General features: G+C 43.6%; 1 protein-coding gene across 3 annotated transcripts in view; it reads left to right on the top strand.

Annotated features, from left to right (window-relative positions):
* NHLRC2 (NHL repeat containing 2) overlaps positions 1–26500 on the top strand; it is a 277896-nt gene that overhangs the window by 217911 nt on the left and 33485 nt on the right. For 2 of the 3 annotated variants that reach the window (XM_078773795.1, XM_078773793.1), the window contains one exon: positions 18440–18562. The exons of the other annotated variant lie outside the window; for it this stretch is intronic. In XM_078773795.1, the coding sequence (XP_078629921.1) occupies positions 18440–18562 (123 nt within the window). The remainder of the gene's footprint in view (positions 1–18439; positions 18563–26500) is intronic. 3 annotated transcript variants of the gene reach the window in all.

The following is a 26500-nucleotide window of genomic DNA, read 5'->3' as shown; positions in this document are numbered from 1 at the left end:
AACCATAAACTGTTCAGCCTGGAGGAGGTAAGCGCTCTATCGAGTGCAGTTCTAGTCTCCTACTTTTTTCTCTTTCCAGTTTTTAATTTTTTACATTTTTTTGTATACAAGATCGAGGCTCGTGTAAGAGCTAACATTTTAAAAAAGGACACACAAAACATACAATAAAGGGAGCGGGAGACAAGATGAACAGCTGCACACAAGTACAACAGCAGAGAACAGGGACATCAGGAGATTTGTGGGAGGGAGAGGGCTTGGGGGGATAAGGCATGGGAAGGGGGGGGGGAGGCGGGGGGGGGGGGGGGATAAAACATGGACACTGCTAGGACTTTCAGGAAAGAAGTCGGGATTTCTAAAAAGTGGATCTGGGGTGAGTTAACGGGGGTAGAAAAAGATCAAGGTTTTGGATGGGGGAAGATAAGAGATGGTGGTGAACAGCTGTTTTAAAGACCTGGAGGGAGGAGTGGGATTGAAGAGAGTGAGAGAGTTTGTTCCAGAGGCAGGAGAAAAGAGGAATGAAAGAGTGAAGGTGAGCAGAGAGTCTTGATTTTGGCAGTTTAACTGTAAGAGGGTTGCAGGCACTTCTTGTGCGACCTGTAGGAATATTTGGGGGACAGAGCACAGATAGAGCTGGGGGGCTAGGCCAGAGAGGAGTCGGTAGAAGACAGAAAGACCACCGTTGGCTCCCTTCAACTGATCCACACTTTATCCACAACAGGTGTTTTTAATCCTGGCAAGGTGTCACAGTCACCCTCTCCACTAGGTGGTGAACAGCTGTTTTAAAGACCTGGAAGGAGGAGTGGGATTGAAGAGAGTGAGGGAGTTTGTTCCAGAGGTTATTTAATTTTTTTAGTTTTTTAATTTAATTTGATTTGGTATTAACAGTTATTTTAATTTTTTTGTTTTAATTTTAGTTTTTTATTTTAATTGTGATTATTCATTTTAAAACATTATAGTTTCAATTTTTTATTTGCTATTTTGGTACATCGTTATTAGTATTCTTTTATTTTTATCTTATGTAATTATTATTTCTTTGGATTAATTTTTAAGTTGCTCTAGTTTAACTAATCCTTTCGACATCTGTTTTTTTCGATATTATTGTTTGCACTTTTCTTCCAGTCCCAGTTCCCTTGACCTTTAACCCCTGAACCACATTCTCACTCGATTGTGCTCCCTGATTCCCGACTCCGCTCTGTCCCACCCACCTCTGACTCATCACCACTTTATATTAACCCTACTCCTATCACTTCTCCTTCCTTTGCTCTAATAAAGGTTGAAGGGTTAAACATCCGAAACAGCTTCCCCTCTCCTTGCTTCTCATAGTGGTTAGCATACCTCGGTCAACGTCCTGATGATTTAATACATAGTTCTTCTTCTTCATGTGATAAAGCCTATCATAATGAACAAAAATTTGTACAGATAGAAAATATTTGCCAATTGTGTTATTGTGAAAGAAAGAAGGAGAAAACAAACCATCAGTTCAGTTTTCAATCAAAAAACAAACCATCAGTTCAAACAAACAGTCAGTTTTCTTGCTTTATCTCAGATCATGTGGTGTTTGAGATATATCAGCAAGCTATTTCAAAATGTTTTCCTACTCTCATATGGAACAACCTTAGATATTGTTTAGTTGGACATTTCATTTTTCAACTGCTGTTTGTGCAAGATTACACCTGGAAACGTATCATATTACACCTGGACGATAACCTGTGGAGATCTTGAAACAAAGTGTTGATGGTGGTGGGAATTGGTTACAGGTGGAACAAATCAACAAATAAGGACGGAATAAATCCCAAACCTATTATCCTTGGCTGCGTTGAGATGCATAGGATTCAATGTTCAAACACAAAAGCTCGAATAATGAGATGCAGCTGTCCACAAAGTAGCTACATGAAAGGAACATGAGGTGGCCCGTGGTTTGGCATGGTCCTTGCCATTTGTGGTAAGCATCGTGGCAATCCGTTTATTGTAGAAAACTTCCACATTGTTCAAGTTAGGCCCTTATTATCCAAAACACTGAGTTACAATTAGAATGGCAAAAAAATTTAAGACCATCAACCTTATATTTAAAGAGCAACAAAGGGGTTTTACGAGAAATTTTCAAAACAGTGATTCTCATGACTGGTAAAAGAAAATGTGTCAAGTTGGGCAATGTATGAACTTTGTTCACTGAAGGAAATAAATAAGAACACCCATAATAATAATAATAATAAAAATAAAAATAAAATAATTTTTAAACACATTTTCAAGATAAATGAACAGATGTTTGGTACCACAGAACTTTAAAATACAAGAAAACAAACACGACAAAATAAGAATAACTGAAGATTTTATGTGTGAATGTGTGGCACTTTTCCAACAAGTCAGTTCATCAAATTTCTGCCCTGCGAGAGCTGCCCCAGTCAACTAAAAGTGCTGTTATTGTGAAGTGGAAAACTGGAGGAGCAACAACAGCTCAGCCACGAAGTGGTAGGCCACACAAGCCCACAGTACGGGACCGCATAGTGCTGAAGACTGGAGCGCGTAAAAATCGTCTGCCCTTGGTTGCAACACTCACCACCAAGTTCCAAACTGTCTTTGGAAGCAACGTCAGCACAACAACTGTTCGTCGGGATCTTCAGGAAATGGGTTTCCATGGCCGAGCAGCCGCACACAAGCCCAAGATCACTATGCGCAATGCCAATCGTCGGCTGGAGTGGTGTAACGCTCGCCGGCATTGGACTCTGGAACAGTGGAAACACATTCTCTGGAGTGATGAATCGCGCTTCACCATCTGGCAGTACGACGGACGAAACTGGGTTTGGCGGATGCCAGGAGAACGCTACCTGCCCGAATGCATAGTGCCAACTGTAAAGTTTGGTGGAGGAGGAATAATGGTCTCAGGCTGTTTTTCATGGTTCGGGCTAGGCCCCTCAGTTCCAGTGAAGGGAAATCTTAATGCTACAGCATACAATGACATTCTAGACGATGGTGTGCTTCCAACTTTGTGGCAACAGTTTGGGCAAGGTCCTTTCCTGTTTCAGGATGACAATGCCTCTGTGCACAAAGTGAGGTCCATACAGAAATGGTTTTTCGAGATCGGTGTGGAAGAACTTGACTGGCCTGCACAGAGCCCTGACCTCAACTCCATCGAACACCTTTAAGATGAATTGGAACGCCGACTGCGAGCCAGGCCTAATCGCCCAACATCATTGCCCGACCTCACTAATGCTCTTGTGGCTGAATGGAAGCAAATCCCCACAGCAATGCTCCAATATCAAGTGGAAAGCCTTCCCAGAAGAGTGTAGGCTGTTATAGCAGCAAAGGGGAGTGAGGTGGGGAAGGGGGGGTTGGGGGGGGGGGGGGGACCAACTCCATGTTAATGCCCATGATTTTGGAATGAGATGTTCGATGTTCGGGTGTCCACAAACTTTTGGTCGTGTGTGTGCGTGTGTGTGTGTGTGTGTGTGTGCGTGTGTGTGTGTGTGTGTGTGTGTGTGTGTGTGTGTGTGTGTGTGTGTGTGTGTGTGTGTGTGTGTGTGTGTGTGTGTGTGTGTGTGTGTGTGTGTGTGTGTGTGTGTGTGAGATCGGGAGATTAAATCAGACGCGGACGTAGCTTCAGGACGGTCGATTTTTAATTCTCGATAAGCTTTCGACCAACAAAGGTCTTCTTCTTAGTCGTCCCCAAGTTCAGCGGATGTATGTATGTATATGTATATGTATATATATATATGTGTGTATATATATATATAATTTCATTTTATTGATGATTTTAAAATGATTCCTCAAAAAGCAGGACACCATGGACACCAAAACTAAACACTTAATGTCTCCTCCTGGGACCTTAATAACCATGACGTGTATGGTTGTGCTTCAAAAATGTTTTCTAGTCTATACAAGATACTGTCACGATGTTGAAGCTCTTCCATATTAACTAACACATTTTCACACAGAAAAGGGGAGGGCGAGTTAGGCGATGTGGGGGCAGGGGGTGGGAGTATAATTATTTAAAAAGAAAACGTCCCTGGCTATTTGACTTTGTAAACTGCGGTGGAACTTGTCAACGCGTTGCATTTTGAGAGGAAATTTAACATTGCTTCATAACTCAACTATGTACAATGTACATACCAATTACGGCTCAACAAACAGCATTATCTCGTGTTTTCCAATAAGTTTGCTCATGATGAAACAAAGCAAATGTTTACCTGGAACAACATTCTAATAATGCATCCCAGTTAACATGGTCATGTGCGGTCAGTGTCACTCTATAACATGTACTCGATCATCCACTTCGCCATTCATCCCTTTGCCATTCCTAATGATCTCACATGATTTCTGTTACATCATGGAAATGATCAAAGCCACCTGCCCAGGTGCGTACGTGCAGTTTGCAGTTTGGAATGTGGAGTGTATCCCAAGCAAATATTGGATGCAGCTGCAGTCTGGTTGGATAAGCAAGGGCTCGGTTGGGGAATGAACAAGTTCTGGTCTCACTGTCACAACATGGACATTTCTTCAGACTAATACCCTAAGGGAACTGTGTCATAATTAATAAGCCCATAATTTAAAGCAACAGTCTTGAACATTTGAACCTGTAGTATTAGGATTAGCGTCGGCTTATTGATTAATTAATTAGCTTAAAATCCCAAGCTAGTAGGCCACCTGTATGTATGCTGGATCGACTGCCTGGAAGAAAGTTGTTTTGGGCACATATTTGTAACATGGAGTCTACACAGATGAGGTTTGAATTTCATTCCATACGTGATGCTTTGCCAATTTCCTCAAACTTCCCTTTGTGGAAAATAAAAGAACAAGTTCACTTTACTCAGTACAGCGAAAAGAGACATTTGAACATGTGTTGCGGAAGCAAGAAGGTATTGCACTTTTGACCATCATAAGATGTTGGCGATCTGACAAAGTTCCATTGAGTGTGACTGAAAAACAAGTGGAGCTACATGCAAAGAGCACCGCACCCATGCTAAAGAAATAAATAACATATCTTCCGGAGCGCGACATTGCCGGGGCGCTTTCGGTGACCGACGATGACGCCATGCAGCACATGGAGATGGAGTTGGGAGGGTGAGGTGTACAATATTTGATTGATTAATTGATTAATTGGGTAATTAAAATAAATAAATAATAATCATAAAATAATTACATTCTTAATCAGTCGGCTAATAGCATAGCTGAACTACCACAGTTTCATCCGAATGTGTAACTTTTTGAAAATGAAGTAATTAATCGAAAAATAAATAATTAACTGATTAATCAATAAATAATTAATCGATTAATTGATCAATAAAGCAAAAATACCATTTGAAGCCAAATCACTTGGTCATTGCCGTGTCCGAATATCAGCTTCCTAGCTCAAAATGTGCCTGCGATATTGCCCAAATGAGAGAAAATAAATAATTAACTGATCGATTAATTAATTTATTGTTTAATCAATAAATCAAAAATACCATTTGTAGCCAAATCACTTGGTCATTGTCATGTCCGAATATCAGCTTCCTAGCTCAAAATGTGTCTGCAATATTGCCCAAATGAAAATGAAAATAAATTAGTGATTAAATCAATCGATAATAATTAATTAAATAATTAATCAATTAATTGATTAATAAAAAAATCAAAATAATGTTTTTGCCAAAGCACTTGCTCACTATTGTGCCGAAATTTCAGCTTCCTAGCTCAAAGGATGGCTGAGATATCGCCTGGACAAACAAAAAAAACAAGTAAGAAAGAAACAAACAAGAAAGAAAGAAAACAAACAAATGGATTGAAAACTGAGTACGCCCTTTCGGTGTGTGTCATCACCAGGCCCACTTCGGCGTCCGGCATTGACATCGTGGTGCGCCTCGAGATGGAATAGCGAGGGGCAGAGTACAATAATCCAAATAAAGTTTGTTTTGTGAGGGAAAGTGAGACACCTGGGTGATGACGGTTTGTAGTTGGGCGACTCTGAAATCACCAGGATCACAAGAGCAAGAAAGCAGAGAGTCGTAAAGAACTTTACTCCCAGAAACTTGGCCCGTGCTGTCCCCCGATGATGGCTGCTGTGTGGCTGAAACGTTACACTCTCTGACCCTTTGTCCTATTGACAAAACCTCGATCGGTTGGCCTTTTACATTCTCTGTTGTGCGATCCTCTCTTGGTGGTTATGAAAGAAATGACGTTTGTCAATAGAAATCTTATTCTGTGTTCTAGTTCAAACTATTGTCATACAGGACTTGGAATATATTTTTCTTTCGTTCCTGTACAAGGGTCTCGGCTCATAGAAAAGCTAAACGACAATGGGCAGCAGCTTCATAAACTAGAAAGGGTTTTGGGGATGGACATGCATGGAGGAAAGGAGGACAAACACAAAAACGAGCACCAATGACCTAGAGAGTAAGAGAATGGAAAGAATTGTGTGCAGAAGAGATCGTGGATGTCCATGGATGGGACAATGGTCAAAAGGAGATGATTCCACAATCGGGGTCATAAGGGGACGATTGACTCCAGGTGAGCAACCTGCCTGGACTTTGAGAAGGTGAGCAGGTGAGGATCGTTCATGTAATAGTTGTACTTGCTGTGTAGCACAGTGGAGGCAATGCGTTTGTTCACCAAATTATGATGTTCTCCATCATTACCTACGCCACCGAAGGTGGACACAGGTTATGGTTTCACCCCTGTCTGTTTGTCTGTCGGTTTGTTTGTCTGTCTCTGAGCAGGATATCTCAAAAAGTTGAGGACGGATTCGGATACAATTTGGTGGGTAGGTTGGGTATATGACAAGGACGACTTGGTTAGGGTTTGGTGAACAACTGGATTTGGATCCTAAGATTTTTTTTGAAGTGAATCTTAACCATTGAGTGATAGGGCCAGAAACGATATGGAGCACGATATCTCAAAAAAGCTATGGATAGTTTCAGCCGAAACTTGGTGGACAGCCTGGGTGTGTGACAAGAACGAATTGATTCAATTTTGGTGAAGATCCAGATCCGGATCCCGATCTGATGTTTTTTTTTGAAGTGATTCTTCACCAATGAAGGATGGTGTTAAAAACTATATATCGCATGATATTTCAAAACGTTGTGGACGGATTATGACAAAAGCTGGTGGATGAGTTGGTTAGGTGGCAAGAACAAGGCGATTGGATTTTGGTTCATGTCCGGATACAAATCAGGCCTATCTGTGGGATACAAAACATCAACTGGTCAGCCTGGCAGAAGTATGTGCTCTACCAAGTGCCGTTTGTAGTTTTGAAGTGATTTTCACCATTGAGGGATGGGACCCAAAACGATACATTATAATGATTAGCAACGGTACCCGCACTATGAGTGGGGCTTCAATTGGAAGGCCCAAATGAAAAGGAAAAATATCAGAAATTGAAGGCTTTTTTTATTTTAAACGATTTATATACACATCCGTTAAATCATATCACACGCAAATCATCAAAATCTTAACAGTATGTGTAGAATTTCAATAAAAGCCACATCACTGTTCATATCGGTAAATATTATTCCATCGTGTTTGGAAAAACTGGAAAATTGGGAAAAAAATTGAAAAAACAATATAGCCTATTTTACTCCAGGGGGTCCCAGGAATACCCACCCAAAATTTCGTTGCGATCGGTTCAGCCGTTTTTGCGGTACCTGGGAACAGACAGACATTTGGTGAATTATAGTAAGATATTTCAAAAAGATGTGAACGGATTTTTTTAAATTTATTTTTTATTTGGGCTAAGGCTCATAATAGAGCTCTCACACACACGTACACAAACACGGACATACTGATGAGACAAACACTTAACATAGCCACTGAGCTTGGGGTGAGTGTCGTCACTGCCGTCACTTCTAGGGATGCCCTGGGTACCTGCGACGTCACAATGGTGCTGCTTTTCTCACCGTACGAAGTGGGGCATTTCCTCGTGGAATTTCCTCCTACCCATGGATGCCAACCAATGGGGATTTTCCGTGCTCTGTCCTTTTCAAGCAAGGAAGCAGCATGTAACATTTTTAAAATGACTTTGGTATGAGTTGAACCACTCCAAACCAAACGGGTGTTTTTTTTTTAGGAGAGACCATCTCCTTACTAGATAGCCATTGGCTCCCTATGGGAGCTCATCCGCCTTTGCCAAGTGTTGTTTTTGGTCCTGGCAGGGTGTCGCAGTCACAATCCCCTATCAACCATCACCCAAGCTAACAATACCCATGACACAACCCCCTCCACCCCCACCCACCTTCACCAACCTCCTCCAATCCCCTATCAACCGTCACCCTAGCTAACAATACCCGTAACAACCCCACTCCACCTTCCCCCCACAATCCTCCTTCACCATCACCCTACCTAACAATACCGATGACCAAACCAAACCACACCCCTCACCCCACTCCACCACCCCTCACATTTATCTTGGGTCTTCTTGGGTCTTTTGGGTCTTCAGGGGTTGTTAAGGGTCTTTTGAATATTTTCAGTCTTTGGGCCATTTTAGGTCTTCAGGGTCTTTGGGGGTATGTTGGATCTTTGGGGTCCATTGGGTCTTTTCAATATTTTGGGTCTTTGGGGTCTTTGGGGTCCATTGGGTCTTCGGGGTATTTTCAGTCTTTTTAGTCTTTGGGGACTTTTGGTTCCTCTGGGTCCTTTGGGTCCTTGTGGTATTTTGCGGTATTTAGGGTTATTAGGGTCCTCTGGGTCTTCACGGTCTTGTAAGTCTTCTGGGTGTTGAGGGGGGGACGGGGTATGGTCTTTTGGGTCCTCTGGGTACTTTAGGTTAAGTATTTGAGGTTACATTTGTGGGTGGAGTCAGGTCAGCTGTCCACCATTGGGTGAAGAGCGGTCATACATACATACATACACATACATACATACATACATACATACATACATACATACATACAAACACTTGCTCCATTATATATAGATTATAATTACGAACAATAAAACCACACGCCATTTGATCTGCATTTACTCCCCTCCATGATAAATAAGTAAATAAATAAATGTATAATTGTTTTTCCATACCATTTTTATCTTGGCGAGTATCTTTGGCATGTTGTTCACAATCTTGAAATACTTAGGATATTGACAAAACATCACTTCAAGCATTGTTTATTCAGATTTTGGATAAATGTTCTGTTTTTAAAAAATCAAGTTAACGACATCAATATGTCTGAATGGTGAAACCCCAAGCATGGCTTGCCTTCATTGTCTTGTGCATTAGAAGTTCACATCGAGCAATGTTTCAACCCTGTTAAGAAACGAAACAAGTTATTCAATAAATGTTCGTTTTTATATCCAGGAAATCAGAAACGTGTTCATGATGTTGAAGGTGAGTGGTCGTGAGGATGCTGAAGCCCGAACAACAAGAATGCTGAGATGGCAAGCAGGGTAACCTGGTGCCAAAGGGTATCCAAGAAAGACCAGACCAGGCTAGACCAGTTGCTCTCCACAATTTAGGAACGAGTTAGTAATTTGTTGATTGTGCCGACGATAACTTCCCTCCTATTTGATGAACAACACCATGGGGATCTTTTAAGTTCCACGACCAACAAGTGGGGTAGACATGTCCTCCAGTTTAATGGCCATCCGAGGGACAGCACACACATCGATTCCTCACCCTGTCTGCAGAACACCAGAGTGAGAGCTCATACCTGTGTCGGGATTCAAACCCGGGCAAAGACGAGTGCACATGCCCCGAGGCTATCTTGGCAGCCCAGAATGTGTTCAGGGGCCAAATCTAAACGTCTTGACAGGTGACTTAAATATAAACAAGAAAGTGTTGTGTCAAGCTCGGGTTGAGATCCTGAGTGGCAGCAAATAAACAAACGTCACCTTGCCCTCTTAATGGATCATTGAGGAGACCTGCACTTCCAGACAGATTGCTGTGAAACAGATGCAGTGATTGTGTTTAAGTTGCTTATATATATACACATATACACCACACACATTACATGTATAAATATATATGTACATGACACACATTACATGTATACATATATATGTACACTACACACACTACATGTGTGTGTATGTATATATATATATATATATATATATATATATATATATATATATATATATATATATACTGTATATATATATATATATATATATATATATATATATATATATATATATATATATATATATATATATATATATATATATATATATATATATATATTGCATTCAGAAAGTATTCAGACCCCTTCACTTTTTTCACATTTTGTTATGTTGCAGCCTTATGCTGAAATCGTTTAAATTCATTTTTCCCTCATCAATCTACACTCAATACCCCATGATAACAAAGAGAAAACAGGATTTTAGAAAGTTTTCCAAATTTATTAAAAAGAAAAAACTGAAATATCACATTGACATAAGTATTCAGACCCTTAACTCAGTACTTAGTTGAAGCACCTTTGGCAGCGATTACAACCTCGAGTCTTCTTGGGTATGACGCGACAAGCTTTGCACACCTGGATTTGGGGATTTTCTGCCATTCTTCTCTGCAGATCCTCTCAAGCTCTGTCAGGTTGGATGGGGACCATTGGTGGACAGCCATTTTCAGGTCTCTCCAGAGATGTTCGATTGGGTTCAAGTCAGGGCTCTGGCTGGGCCACCAAAGGACCTTCACAGAGTTGTCCCTAAGCCACTCCTGCATTGTTTTGGCTGTGTGCTTAGGGTCATTGTCCTGTTGGAAGGTGAACCTTCGGCTCAGTCCGAGGTCCTGAGCGCTCTGTTTCAGGTTTTCATTAAAGATATCTCTGTACTTTGCTCCGTTCATTGTTCCCTCAACCCTAAACAGTCCCCCAGTCCTTGCTGCTGAAAAACACCCCCACAGCATGATGCTGCCATCACCATGCTTCACCGTTGGGATGGTATTGGGCAGGTGATGAGCGGTGCCTGGTTTCCTCCAGACATGACGCTTAAAATTGAGGCCAAACAGTTCAATCTTGGTTTCATCAGACCACGGAATCTTGTTTCTCACAGTCTGAGAGTCCTTTAGGTGCTTTTTTGCAAACTCCAAGCGGGCTTTTATGTGTCTTTCACTGAGGAGAGGCTTCCGTCTGGCCACTCTGCCATAAAGCCCAGATCGGTGGAGTGTTACAGTGATGGTTGTCCTTCTGGAAGTTTCTCCCATCTCCACACAGGATCTCTGGAGCTCAGCCAGAGTGACCATCGGGTTCTTGGTCACCTCTCTTACCAAGGCCCTTCTCCCCCGATTGCTCAGTTTGGCCGGGCGGCCAGCTCGAGGAAGAGTCCTGGTTGTTCCAAACTTCTTCCATTTAAGAATTATGGAGGCCACTGTGCTCTTGGGAACCTTCAATGCAGCAGAGATTTTTTTGTAGGCTTCCCCAGATCTGTGCCTCGACACAATCCTGTCTCTGATCTCTGATCTCTGCTCTGCTCCTTCGACCTCATGGATTGGTTTTTGCTCTGATATGCATTGTCAGCTGTGAGACCTTATATAGACAGGTGTGTGCCTTTCCAAATCATGTCCAATCAATTGAATTTACCACAGGTGGACTCCAATCAAGGTTTAGAAACGTCTCAAAGATGATCAAGAGAAATGGGAGGCACCTGAGCTAAATTTCAAGTGTCATAGCAAAAGGGATGAATACTTATGTCAATGTGATATTTAATTTTTTTCTTTTTAATAAATTTGCAAAACTTTCTAAAATCCCATTTTGTCTTTGTCATTATGGGGTATTGAGTGTCGATCGATGAGGGAAAAAATGAATTTAAACGATTTCAGCATAAGGCTGCAACATAACAAAATGTGAAAAAAGTGAAGGGGTCTGAATACTTTCTGAATGCACTGTAGCAACTAAGAAAAGCTGCACAAGGTCAGCGCTTTGCTGTTTCAAAGCCCACCCGGATTCCTCCACAGCCGCAGACATTTACAAGTAGCACATGAATGAGAATCCCAATACTACACGCTCATCTGGTCCAGCAGCTGGATATTATTTCTTTCCAAAAGTAGACATTTGTCAAAGCATTCACTATGCTGGATGACATCATGACATTTTGGTGTGGGGTGCTTCAAGCCTTCATTCGGATTGTTGTTCTATCCTGTCATCCTTCTGTCCTATTAAATGGCATTCATCCCATCGCCTATCCTTGATGGGTATACCTGATGAGGACACTTCTTCTCTTGTACATTGTTGTAAACATACCTAGTATGGGCTCTTGACCTCAGCTTGTACAGGATTGTAAGCATACCTGGTGAGGATGCCTTATTGATTGACTCCTGGTGAGGACTATGTTCTTCAAATATAGAATTGTAAATCCCTGTTAAGTCTTTAGACTTGTGGTAAGTTTTGTTCCAGAGACAAGTGGATCATGATGAACAAGGAATGAAATATATTTGCTATTAGCTTATTATGATTAATTCAAGTTGCTGTTTAAGGTTGTATGAATGGAGAATGGGGTTGGGTAGGGGGAGAGGTTGCTTCCAATATCCCGCACACCTTTACCTTTCGCTGCTTCGAATTTTACTGTGCTTGTGGTGGATTGCAATGGATTACCTGCCAGGAGTTTCTTCTGACAGTGCTCATGCACCTGCCCCGAAGTAACAACCATCACTTTCCTCCTGGTTTGATTTCCTGCATTACAATACACCACTTTGCGCATCATACTTTGGTGGTCTCTGATACCCCGGCATGGCTAAAGAAAAGTGTCGTATGATGTGACAGATCTGAACATTCTATCCCACCAGATATTTATTTATTTATTTATTTATTTTATCTCAGAATAGAAATGTAAAGTTCGCTTACAGTACCTGTTTTTGCTGACCAACTGGATTATTTAATGGATTATTGAAGAAAAGGAATTGAGTATTTCCTGATACAAACCCAACTTCTGTGGTCAGGACACCTCATACGCATGGAAGACCATAGGATCCCAAGAGCGCTTTTCTATGGACAACTTAAATTTGGTAAACAGTCACGTGGTGGACAAAGAAAGCGTTATAAGGATGTCCTTAAGTCTACACTTAAGTCTTGTGCCATCCCTGTTGTCACCTGGGAACATCAGGCCACAAACAGGTCAGCTTGGCGTAACATTTGCCGCAAACGCCTGGACGACTTTGAATGTGGGACTGCTTTTTTTTTGCTATCTTTTCACATGCTTGCTGTTCTGACCTATTGGTGACAAATTGTCTCCAACTTTACCGGAATCAGATCTGCTCTTCCCAAGTCGTGAACAAGAATGATTGAGCTTCAACAGAGATGCTTCTCATTGCCATCTTTCATGGGATTGCCATTTTATTCTCTCACTTTGAAGATTTATAATCCTTGAAAGATTTGTCAATATTCCTTAGGTCACATGGTCTGCTATTAAATGGGGCAACTTGGAAACTTTTCAGTGGTCTTTTCCCAATAAAATGGCCTGAAAGACCCGTCATCTGTGAATAATTAATGGTAGATGCTAAAAAGATGATCGATCAAAAGATAAATGAACGGAGGGAGAAAAAAAAGAGGTACAGTACTTGCGTATCTCAAACTTACATAGTCCAACTGATGATGTGCAAGATTATTTGTAAATTATATTTCTCTTTTGCCATTAATAGCAGAACAAGAGCAGAACAACAACAAAAACGACCCCAACAACATTTCCTGTGTATTTCCTCAAGATAAATATTTAGGTTCCTTGTCCTGATCATTTTGCCTTTCTGCTCGAGCACTCTTAAAGCATTGGATTTAATTGCAGTTTTAGACCATTTCGCATTAGAGTTTAGGGATAACGAGAACAGCACTCGGTAGAGCACATACTCCGCCAGGCTGAACAGTTTACGTTTTGTATCCCACTGATAGGCCGGATCTGGATTCGGACTTGAAGCAAAATCTAATGGGCTTGTTCTTGTCCTCCAACCAACTCATCCACCTAGTTTTGTCATAATCCGTCCACAACTTTTTGAAATATCTTACATTTTGTCGTGGTTGGCCCTACAGTCACGTGAAAAAGTAAGTACACCCCATGTAAACCTTTGACTTTTTCAACATATTTCAACATACAGCTATTTGATCTTCATTTCAACAATATTGATAGATAAAGGTGATATAATATAACAAATATCATGAAACATTTACATTTTGTAGTCCATTGTATAATTTAAATAATCATAAATGCAAATTTCGCATGTGGAAAAAGTAAGTACACCCCTACATTTATCACTACTTAAAATACCTAAAATTAGAATCAGGTGCACCAGCTCAGGTGCAAATGATTAGAACATCGTTAGAGAGGATCTTGGAGGAACCTGTCTTATTTAAACCTCAGACATTTAGTTTGGTTTGCTCTTTGATGTTGAAGTGTGTGGCGTCACCATGCCAAGATCAAAAGAGCTCTCTGAGGCCTTCAGAAAGAAGGTTATAGATGCCTACAAGTCTGGGAAGGGATTTAAAAAGATCTCCACAATTTGAAATCAATCATTTGACTGTCCGGAAGATCATCTACAATTGGAGAAGATTCCAAACAATTGCCAACTTGTTCAGCCCAGGCCGCCCCAGCAAGTTCAGCCCGAGAGCAGACCGCAAGATGCTGAAAGAAGTCTTTAAGAACCCCACAATGTCATCACGGGACCTACAGGTTGCTCTTGCCACTGTTGATGTCAAAGTGCACGAGTCTACCATTAGAAAGAGGCTGCACAAATTTGATCAACATGGGAGGTGTGCCAAGAGGCAACCTTTGCTGTCCAGAAAGAACATCAGGGCAAGACTAAAGTTTGCCAATGAACACCTAGGCAAAGACCAGCACTTCTGGATCAATGTGCTGTGGATAAATGAGTCAAAGGTAGAGCTAATTGGCCACAGTACCAGAAGACATGTTTGGCGAAAACCAAAGACAGCATTTGACCACAAGAACCTGATACCAACTGTAAAGCATGGTGGTGGAAATATTATGGTTTGGGGCAGCTTTGCTGCATCAGGGCCTGGGCAGCTCACCATCATAGAATCCACCATGAATTCTTCATTGTACCAGAGGGAGCTTGAGGATAATGTGAGGCCATCTGTCGGAGAGTTGAAGCTCAACCGAAGGTGGACCTTGCAACATGACAATGACCCTAAACATACCAGTAAATCCACCAAGGAATGGCTGAAAAGAAAGAAATGGAGGGTTCTGGAATGGCCAAGTCAAAGCCCGGATCTAAATCCCATTGAGATGTTGTAGGGGGATTTGAAACGAGCTGTGCATGCAAGAAACCCCTCAAACATCGCACAGCTGAAAGAATTCTGCATGGAGGAGTTGGCAAAAATTTCTCCAAGTCGATGACAGAGACTGGTAGACAGATATAAGAAACGCTTACTTGAGGTTGTTTCTGCCAAAGGGGGCAATACCACCTATTAGAGCCAAGGGTGTACTTACTTTTTCCACATGCGAAATTTGCATTTATGTTTATTTAAATTATACAATGGACTACAAAATGTAAATGTTTCATGATATTTGTTATATTATATCACCTTTATCTGTCAATATTGTTGAAATGAAGATCAAATAGCTGTATGTTGAAATATGTTGAAAAAGTCAAAACTTTACATGGGGTGTACTTACTTTTTCACGTGACTGTATGTATATGCATACATATATATATATATATATATATATATATATATATATATATATATATATATATATATATATATATATATTGCGGATTCGGGGTTCGGCACTTCCGTTACCAAGGGGGGGTTAATCCCCTTGTCTTTTACGCTGACCGTCCCTCGATCCTGGAAACTATAACGCTCTTCTGCGGTCGAGACTGGCCAGGGTGATTGGTCAATGGAGGTCCCAAATACCTGAGTGGCAATCTCTCCGCAAAGCAGGGAGGTAATTCTCGCTCGGACCACGGACAAGATGGAATTTCCGAGCGGTTAGCAATCCGAAGCCCGAGCCATTAACAAAAGGACTAACCCGATCCTGAGCGGTTCGCCAAATCGTGTCACGGGTACCCAATGGACAGAAAAGACTAAGACGATCGAATGAAAGAAGAAACCAAAGTGTAAAGGAAGAACACAGGAATTTATTAACAACAATAATTAAAGAGGAAACGAAAGGAAGAATGTACAAGGGAAGAAGAAGAAGCAGAACACAGTGCAGTCTTAAACAGTCTTATTTATCACGCCCCAGGACGACACAAACGGACTTACACGTAGGGGTAATGATGGCAGCGAAGGAAGGTCCAAGCAGATGGACAGCGTGGGCCCCGGCTCCGATCCACGCTCCACCCCGGTTCACGCTCCGGTTCCGATCCACGCTCCGGTTCCGCGGCGAAACCCAGCAGCCAGCGCTTTTCGTGTCTTGTTGGAATGCGAGCGGACCTTATTGTCGGGGTTCATATATCGGGGAAGGTATTCGGCTTTCTCCCTCTCTCTCTCTCAACATGCATGAAGGGCCGAAGTTCAACAGAAGTCCCCGGGAAAGTTTTATGCGCAGCTCCAGCCAGAAGTCCGTGGCGAGAAGCAGTCAAACAAGTAGTCCTTCAAAGGGCTCTGTGCGGGCGCTTATATCGTGCGCTTTGAGATCAAGCCGCGTATCCTTGCACTCCGCCCACCGGTGAGCTCACCTCAGCCTTGGTTGGTTCGCGAGGGCTCACCGGCTCCGCCCATAACAGGGCAACGCCTCGTTCTGAGCGCTCTGCCCCCTTCTTCTCCGGCTTGACCGCGTGCGTAATGGCGTTTGGAGCCAGGCAACGAACGCTGCTGGCAAGCAAAGGCGCGTAACCACAATTTGGAGAGAGTCAAGCGCAAAATGAATGGGATTGAAGGACCTATCTTATTTAATTAATGCAACGCAGATTCAAACTATTGGAAACAGAGCCTTACCTAAAACACATACTAATGAAATAACTAGAGTTCCTATGGTGCACTACGTGTTGTATATGGACTAATTAGGGTGCGACCTTTAACCTTTAGAAGATGGAAATATTTACAGGGAATTATTTACCATGGATTATTATTTACAAGTGCCGGTTCTAAAAACCGTAACAATATATATATATATATATATATATATATATATATATATATATATATATATATATATATATAAACTAGTAAAAAGCCCGTCATATATGCCATATTGGAACCGTTTATTCAACGGTGCAGCCTCGTGAGCATGCCAAAGTCTGAAGCCTCGGCCTAATGTCAGGTGTGCTTCTAATATCTTCTTTATTTATTCGACATCACATGGATGTAAATGAACAATCATTTTACACTGTGCGCGTTGCCCATCACATGCAGCGAATTTCACGTCCCTGCGCCTTATATTTATTGTTATTTTAAAAAATGTTTCTGTGCACCGCCATCGAGGCTCGCTTTGCAAGCCACCATCTACAATTCCAATAGAAGAGACATAATTACTCTTTTATGGAAAGTGTTTTTTGAGTTTGTTTTATCGTCAAAAATAGACCGTGGTGAACACACATTCGTGTTAAAAGATTTGATTTTAAAACCTACCCTTATGAAAGGGGACAGACATCTGTACAAACACACAAAACTACCATTGTGTTTTATATGGAAGATAGCCTTTGAAATACAGTGAGTTAATGTGATGTCACTCTGCTCGTTTGGTGGAAGGATTGAGAGGCAGACATGCTCGATAAATGTCATGCGATGGAAATACTCGATAAATGATGCTATCACAAGGAGGTGGGAATGATGCATGTGGTACATCGTGCCTCATGGAGTCTCCTCCAAGCAAGTTCATCTATGTTGGATGAATGATGTTCAAGTGGCTAAGGTTACCAATTCCATCATCATGAGGATTCTCCAGTAACCTGCTGATGAATTGTAGGGGCACAACTGGGGGACTGCACGTTGTTCCAGTGGAAACGAGTAAACTTTCCGGTGATAAATGTATGTTGCAGTGCATGTTGTTGATAACATCTGAAGGCATTAACGATCAAGAGTTAAAGGAAGGTAGACGTTATTGTAGTTTGTTCAAAGATTTTGCAATTTCAGGAAACCTGGAATGCTGTTTCTAAACGTTTCTTCTTTCGTATGTAGTACATGGCTGCGGTTAGTATTATTTGCTGTGCTGCAGATGCAGTGCCCCCTGTAGGTCCAGCAGGAATTTATAATTTATTCAGGGTGCTGGTGCTGCTGACGTCCACCTCCACCAACGACTTGTGCTCACTGACGGGTTCTCCAGCTTAGCGTCTTTCTGATGGTCGGAGTACACATTGATGCCTCATCCTGCATGTGAAGCACCACGGTGACAGTTTATAGCTGCGTTGGGATTCAAACCCAGGCTCGATAGCGCAGATGAGAGAGTGCATACCATACCTCTAGGACCTAGGTGATCCTGCCAGGTCTCCTGCTTTAAAATGACTGCAGGTGTATATTTTCTAAACTTGCGTAGTTCCATTTTTACAATGAGATTCTGTGCTTTTTTAAATTTATTATCGCTTGATATTGCCTTTGCAGTCTCCACTGTGTTTATCGTTTCCCATTGCTTTATCTGCTTTATTCTAAAACAGAACTTATTTGCTTACGGAGATGTTGATGGAACTGGAGTGGATGCAAAGTTGCAGCATCCGCTGGGTGTAGCCTGGTGTCCCCCAGATGGACCACTCTACGTGGCGGACTCGTACAATCACAAGGTATGAAGAAGCTCTTGCGGAAAACACAGCGAACATTGGAAAAGTTGAATCATCCCGTTGGTAGAAGTCAGTGAAAGTTTATAAATGAAAAAGCTCGACTTACAAGTCGGTTGGGCCGACGTTTCGGCGAGAATACACTCACCTTGTTCACGGCAGATGTTGAAGTGAAGAAGAAGAAGAAGCTGGGATATCGTCCCGTGACGATTGCAGACGACGTGGGAGGTGTAATCGCCTTGTCCCACGTCCGTGGCAGATTAAATCACAAACCTCCCCTATTGTTGAGAGATGGTGATTCAACTCTTTCCCAAATGGATTCCTTCAAACAAATCTTCAAATCTTGCTGCTCTGTTATCTTGATATCTTGAACCTCACACCTCACATTATGGCTCGGATTACCAGAGCACTGGGTTATGCATGAGACCAAAAGCATCGGGATTACCCGTCACTTATGAGAGCCGATCATCGACTAAGTAAATGCATCAAATTTGCATTGATTAATGGAGGCGTGCATCACTTTCTTGACATGGCTTTCATGAGCATTTGATCTGAAGAACAGTTTTTATCACTTATGAGATTTTGCTGTCACCTAGAACTTACCCAGAACTGTGTGTATACATATATATGCAGTGCATTCAGAAAGTATTCAGACCCCTTCACTTTTTTTCACATTTTGTTATGTTGCGGCCTTATGCTGAAATCGTTTAAATTCATTTTTTCCCTCATCAATCTACATTCAATACCCCATAATGACAAAGAGAAAATGGGATTTTAGAAAGTTTTGCAAATTTATTGAAAGGAAAAAACTGAAATATCACATTGACATAAGTATTCAGACCCTTTGCTATGACACTTGAAATTTAGCCCAGGTGCCTCCCATTTCTCGAGATCATCTTTGAGATGTTTCTACACCTTGATTGGAGTCCACCTGTGGTAAATTAAATTGATTGGACATGATTTGGAAAGGCACACACCTGTCTATATAAGGTCACACAGCTGACAATGCATATCAGAGCAAAAACCAAGCCATGAGGTCGAAGGAACTGCCTGCAGAGCTCAGATACAGGATTGTGTCGAGGCACAGATCTGGGGAAGCCTACAAAAACATTTCTGCTGCATTGAAGGTTTCCAAGAGCACAGTGGCCTCCATAATTATTAAATGGAAGAAGTTTGGAACAACCAGGACTCTTCCTAGAGCTGGCCGTCCGGCCAAACTGAGCAATCGGGGGAGAAGGGCCTTGGTAAGAGAGGTGACCAAGAACCCGATGGTCACTCTGGCTGAGCTCCAGAGATCCTGTGTGGAGATGGGAGAAACTTCCAGAAGGACAACCATCACTGCAACACTCCACCGATCTGGGCTTTATGGCAGAGTGGCCAGACGGAAGCCTCTCCTCAGTGAAAGACGCATAAAAGCCCGCTTGGAGTTTGCAAAAAAAGCACCTAAAGGACTCTCAGACTGTGAGAAACAAGATTCTGTGGTCTGATGAAACCAAGATTGAACTGTTTGGCTTCCGTCTGGCCACTCTGCCATAAAGCCCAGATCGGTGGAGTGTTGCAGTGATGGTTGGCCTTCTGGAAGTTTCTCCCATCTCCACACAGGATCTCTGGAGCTCAGCCAGAGTGACCATCGGGTTCTTGGTCACCTCTCTTACCAAGGCCCTTCTCGCCCGATTGCTCAGATTGGCCGGGCGGCCAGCTCTAGGAAGAGTCCTGGTTGTTCCAAACTTCTTCCAATTAAGAATTATGGAGGCCACTGTGCTCTTGGGAACCTTCAATGCAGGAGAATTTTTTTTGTAGGCTTCCCCATATCTGGGCCTCGACACAGTCCTGTCTCTGAGCTCTGCAGGCAGTTCCTTCGACCTCATGGCTTGGTTTTTGCTCTGATATACATTGTCAGCTGTGAGACCTTATATAGATAGGTGTGTGTCTTTCCAAATCATGTCCAATCAATTGAATTTACCACAGGTGGACTCCAATCAAGGTGTATAAATATCTCAAAGATGATCAAAAGAAATGGGAGGCACCTGAGCTAAATTTCAAGTGTCATAGCAAAGGGTATGAATACTTATGTCAATGTGATATTTCAGTTTTTTCCTTTTAATAAATTTGTAAAACTTTCTAAAATCCTGTTTTCTCTTTGTCATTATGGGGTATTGAATGTAGATTGATGAGGAAAAAAATGAATTGAAACGATTTCAGCATAAGGCTGCAACACAACAAAATGTGAAAAAAGTGAAGGGGTCTGAATACTTTCTGAATGCACTCACTGTATGTATGTGTATATATATATATATATATCTATGTATATATATATATATATATATATATATATATATATATATATATATATATATATATATATATGTATATATATATATATATATATATATGTATATATATATATGTGTATATATATATATATATATATGTATATATATATATGTATATATATATATATATATATATGTATATATATATATATATATGTATATATATATATATATATATATGTATGTATGTATATATGTATATATATATATTGTTGCGGTTTTGAGATTGTAAATATGACATCATTAAAGGTTAAAGGTTTGCCCCCCATAGTTAGTCCACAAGCAACACGTAGGCCCACGTAGAGTATTAGTTATGTCATAGTATGTGTAAGAGTAGGCCATTTCCCTAGTAATATCTGCGTTGTGTAAAGAAATGAGCTTAGGTCCCTTTCATTTTGTGCCACCCCCCCCCCCCCCCCCCCAATTCCATCATGGGCATAATCTATCCCGCGCTCCATTTCGCATCCCTCAAGTTTGTTGCGCTTTGGCTACCCGCAGTTTGTTACGCTTTGGCTGCCAGCAGCGTTCGCTGCCCTTTGTTGGCTCGAAACTAGCCAAGTGACACGAGGTAGGCCTGGAAAGAGGGAGGATCGCGGGGTCGGGGTGTGGCAGAGTCGAGGAGCACGTCAGAGGCGGTGACGGTAAGGGCTCCCAGCCAACCAGGGCTCGGAGGGCATGGCGTGATAGGGTGTGGTAAGGGCGCATCTGGCAAGTTGCAGAGGGTTCCACGGGCATGGCAATAAAACCCTTTGCGCGAGGCCCCCACCCCAGAGGAGTTGAGATGAGAAGGGATGCACGGTGCTCAGTGGAGTTGAGAAGGGAGAGGTGCTTGTGAGAACTTATGCAAGAGAACTGTATTCAGAGGACCGGCGTGCACACGACAGTTTCGGGGAATTGAAGAGCGCATTGTGAGCGCATATTGAACTATTCGCTTATTACGTACGCGGCCGCAGCCGCCAGTGTAACCGCCTGAGCCCAGCCTACCGTTCGCCCCGTGTTATCCCGTGCGCGAAAACGACACGCGGAGAGCTCCTGGCTGCTGTATTCATCTTCTTCGCGGTGCGAGTTGGGGACCGGAGAGCGAGCTGCCTGGACGCCATCCCTGGACGTGCTGACCTGGTGAACTGCAAACCCCGTGTGAGTGTGTCTGAGTATGAACGGGCCCGTTTGTCCAGGGATAAGTTAAGACTGATTAAGACTGCACTGTGTTTTCTTCTGCTGATCATTGTACATTGTGTAAATAAATTCTGTTCTTTCTTTCTTCCAAATTCGACCGTTTCTGTGAATTCCATCATTGGGTAAGCGTGGCACTATTAAGAACCGCCTGGATCGGGTTTAGTCATTGCTAACGGCTCGGGTCACGGGTTCGCTACCGCTCGGCGTATCCACTAACACCCGTGATTCGGGCTGGGCTTATTTCCTCGTTTCTGGGCAGCGCGAGTAATTAGGTAATAGCGAATTCTTAGTCCTAAAACCCTATTTCGCGCTGTCCGGGAAGGACGTCATACTGTCGTCATAGGCTCCGGGTCCCGTCAGTCAGTCAAAGACAAGGGGACTGATCCCCCCATGGTAAGGGGAAAAGGCCGGCGTTGAGATCCGCAACAATTGGTAGTCAGGAGTGGGGATTTGGAACCTGGGCCTATATTTTTTTAGACCAAATTTTGGACACCAATTGTGCATATTGGCCGCAACAATTGGTGTCGGGGAGTGGGATTTAGAACCCTACTAAAAAATTTTTGGGACGAATTGGCTCCAAATTACGAGCGACCAAAAATTTAGTTTTAACATCCAAATTAAAATCGTGCCATGGATAACCAAGACGGTCGGATGCCGGTGGGGGTAAATGAGGAGGATGAGGAGTTAGAATCAACCCAGGACCCCCGGGAAGAATTGGGAGAAATGGAGGAGAACATTGATGAGAGTACAGCAGTGGGGGTAGCGGGGGAAGAAAATGGCGGCGCCTCGCACGTGGCGGCGAGAGTCGAGCCCGCGGCGCCAATGGATATGGACATCTTAATAGCGCAAATCAAGGGATGCTTCATGATGCAAAGTAATGAAACAGATGCAAAAATGGATAAAATGAGGGACGAAATAAGGGGTAGCATGGGCAAGTTGACTGAAAAATTGTACACCCGAGGGGAGTTAATAAAATAGATGGGGAAAGACATAGGGCGCAGGTTGAGCAGGAAAGTCGCATTGGTACGCGACAGGGTAGCGCGACATGAGGAACGCGGGGAAAGCGCGTTTGAGCAGGGCGCAGTCAAGTTGACCGGGGTAGAAATCGTGACACGGGGTATGGAAAAGCCGACGGCCGCCGAATTAGAAGAGAAAATTTTATTAGCACCGGCGGTCGTCGAGGAAAAAGAAAATGAAAAAATTATAGTGGAAATTGGGGTTGAAGAGACGGCAGAGATAGAAATTAAAGCGAAGAAAGAAATGGAATGCACTCAAAGTCCGTGCTCGCATTGTGATGTCGTGCTGCCTAACCCAAATGAAAGTTTGCAGGTGCAGTTGGCGGAGAGGAGAATCCTGAAGGTGAATAGGAGCGTGTATAGCGGGAAAATGGATGGCGCGAAAGTGTTTGGCGCGAAAAGATTTTTCACGCGCTTGGGATCGCGACATCACCCGGGCGCTCGTGGAAGGTCCGTGGTGCGCTGTGTGAAGGTGAATGGCGCGCGTGTGCGAACGGCGCCGGAGCGCAAGTGTAAGACGGAGTGTATGTGGGAAGAGTGTGTTGAAGAAGAGTGTGAAACAGAGTGTGCGATGGCCGAAGAGAGTGTGCGAGAGTGCACACCAGAGCGCGTGATTGGGTGTGCAGCCAGAGAGTGCACACCCATGGGTAAGTGTGCGCTGATGGGGTGTGTGCAGGAGTGCACACCCGTGGGTGTTACAGCGGATGTAACCAGAGAGTGTGCGTGAGGGGGTGGGCTAGGATATTGATAGGGATTTAGAGATGATAATAGGAGACACGAGATTTAAGTAGAGACATTGATACAGGTAGAGGGGACGTAGTCAGATTAGATGGATGTTAATGACGAGGGAAGTGCTTAGTGTAAGGGAAGACGGGAAAGCACGAGTATTAGAGGGAAGTAGTTAGTTCGATGATGCTGTGTGTATGTAGAAATGTATAAGTGGTGTGTTGAGGACATATGGCTTTGTGTTGAGTGAATGGACTTGCATGGTGTGCAAGTGCGAAACATTTGGTGTGGAATGCTTGGTGGGAGTAAGTGGTGTGGAATGAGTGGTGTGGAGTGCATGGTGCGAAGGAGTGGATGGGGGAAGATGGACCCCTTCACGAATACCCGGGGAGGGTAGTTTAAAGTTAGGTAGAGGGTTTAGGTAAATTATTGGATATTGACACCTGTGGTGCAGGTAGTAGCAATGAAGTGCTTGGATGGGTGCATGAGTCTGTGGAAATGGCTGGGTGTGTGGGCCTGTTGGTGCGTATGGTTATTGGGGCACTCCGCCACTGGTAGTCTGTCGGCCAGGTGAGGCCGCAGGTAGGCTCTGGGAGCCAGTCACTTAGAGTTCAGAGTAGAGTTCAGTGGGGCCCGAGGATCCGAGAGGAGGACCCGGGTAGCCCAATGCCAGAGAGGGTATCAGAGGGGTGAGAGAGCCAGGAGGGGCCTTCCCCGATTTTTTTATTTTTTTTTATTTTTTTATATATATACTGAATCGAGGCTCGTGAAAGAGCTGACAACCGCGAGGGAAAGACAGCACAGGGGGACCACGAGGGAAAGACAAAGACAGCACATGGGGACCGTGAGGGAAAGACAAAAACAGCACATGGGGACCGCGAGGGAAAGACAAAGACAGCACATGGGGACCACGAGGGAAAGACAAAAACAGCACATGGGGACCGCGAGGGAAAGACAAAGACAGCACATGGGGACCACGAGGGAAAGACAAAAACAGCACATGGGGACCGTGAGGGAAAGACAAAAACAGCACATGGGGACCGTGAGGGAAAGACAAAAACAGCACATGGGGACCACGAGGGAAAGACAAAAACAGCACATGGGGACCGCGAGGGAAAGACAAAGACAGCACATGGGGACCGTGAGGGAAAGACAAAAACAGCACATGGGGACCGTGAGGGAAAGACAAAGACAGCACATGGGGACCGTGAGGGAAAGACAAAAACAGCACATGGGGACCTCGAGGGAAAGACAAAGACAGCACAGGGGGACCACGAGGGAAAGACAAAGACAGCACATGGGGACCGTGAGGGAAAGACAAAAACAGCACATGGGGACCGCGAGGGAAAGACAAAGACAGCACATGGGGACCACGAGGGAAAGACAAAGACAGCACATGGGGACCACGAGGGAAAGACAAAAACAGCACATGGGGACCGCGAGGGAAAGACAAAGACAGCACATGGGACCGCGAGGGAAAGACAAAGACAGCACATGGGGACCACGAGGGAAAGACAAAGACAGCACATGGGGACCGCGAGGGAAAGACAAAAACAGCACATGGGGACCGCGAGGGAAAGACAAAGACAGCACATGGGGACCATGAGGGAAAGACAAAGACAGCACATGGGGACCACGAGGGAAAGACAAAGACAGTACAGGGGGACCACGAGGGAAAGACAAAGACAGTACAGGGGGACCGCAAGGGAAAGACAAAGAGAGCACATGGGGACCATGAGGGAAAGACAAAGACAGCACATGGGGACCGCGAGGGAAAGACAAAAACAGCACATGGGGACCGCGAGGGAAAGACAAAGACAGCACATGGGGACCACGAGGGAAAGATAAAGACAGCACATGGGGACCACGAGGGAAAGACAAAGACAGTACAGGGGGACCACGAGGGAAAAAAAGCAAGGGTAGTTGTAAGGAGCATGGTAAGCTTGGGTGGCGACTTCAGTGGTGGAGGTGCGCAGGTAGGTAGACCTGCTAGTAGAGCCACACGACCCAGCCCCGAAATTGTGCAAAGGCACAGTAGTGAAAAAATGGGGAGTGAGACCCAAATTGGAGGGCACCACAGGGTGGGTCAATGGGAATTGGTTTTTAGAACCACATAGTTTTTTGTTTTTTTTATAGTTTAAAGATGCCAATTGGCAGGGCATGACCCCGGGTAGTTTAAATGGGTTAATGTTATTCGAGTATAGTCAGGATGAGAATCTCTTCGCACCATCCACATCCACTCACCAAGGGCAACGGAACTCCACAAACGGACAACGGGTTTGGCAAATGTTTGGTTGGTGAGACGCATCTCGAAGGGATGAGACAATGTGTGTAATTCCATCTCTTCCTTCTTGGGAGGGATTGGATGACGAATTTGGCATAGAGGGGGATATGGGAGACAAGACGTAGCGACGAATTTGTAAAGGAAGTGTAAATACAGGGAAGGGAAAGGGTAGAGTAGGCTGACATGGGGGGTTACGAACGGCTAGGGACGAGCTTTCTCTGCTCGCTCACCTGCGCCCCTCATGTTGCATTGCCTTGTATTGTGTGTACCTTTGCGCCCTTTCCTCCGCTGACTCTCTGCTTTGTCTTTCCTCCCCACCCATGGACCTATCTTTGTTGAGGGGAGTGTGCAGGAACCCTGAGCTGTGCGGCTGCACTTTGCTACACCTGTGCAGCTGCACACTGCTGCC

Source organism: Myxine glutinosa, chromosome 3 (genome assembly GCF_964187855.1).
Source record: "Myxine glutinosa chromosome 3, kmMyxGlut1.1, whole genome shotgun sequence".
In the NCBI taxonomy this organism is placed as follows: domain Eukaryota; kingdom Metazoa; phylum Chordata; class Myxini; order Myxiniformes; family Myxinidae; genus Myxine; species Myxine glutinosa.
The sequence above is the reverse complement of the archived record's forward strand: the minus strand, read 5'-3'. Positions and strand labels throughout refer to the sequence as shown.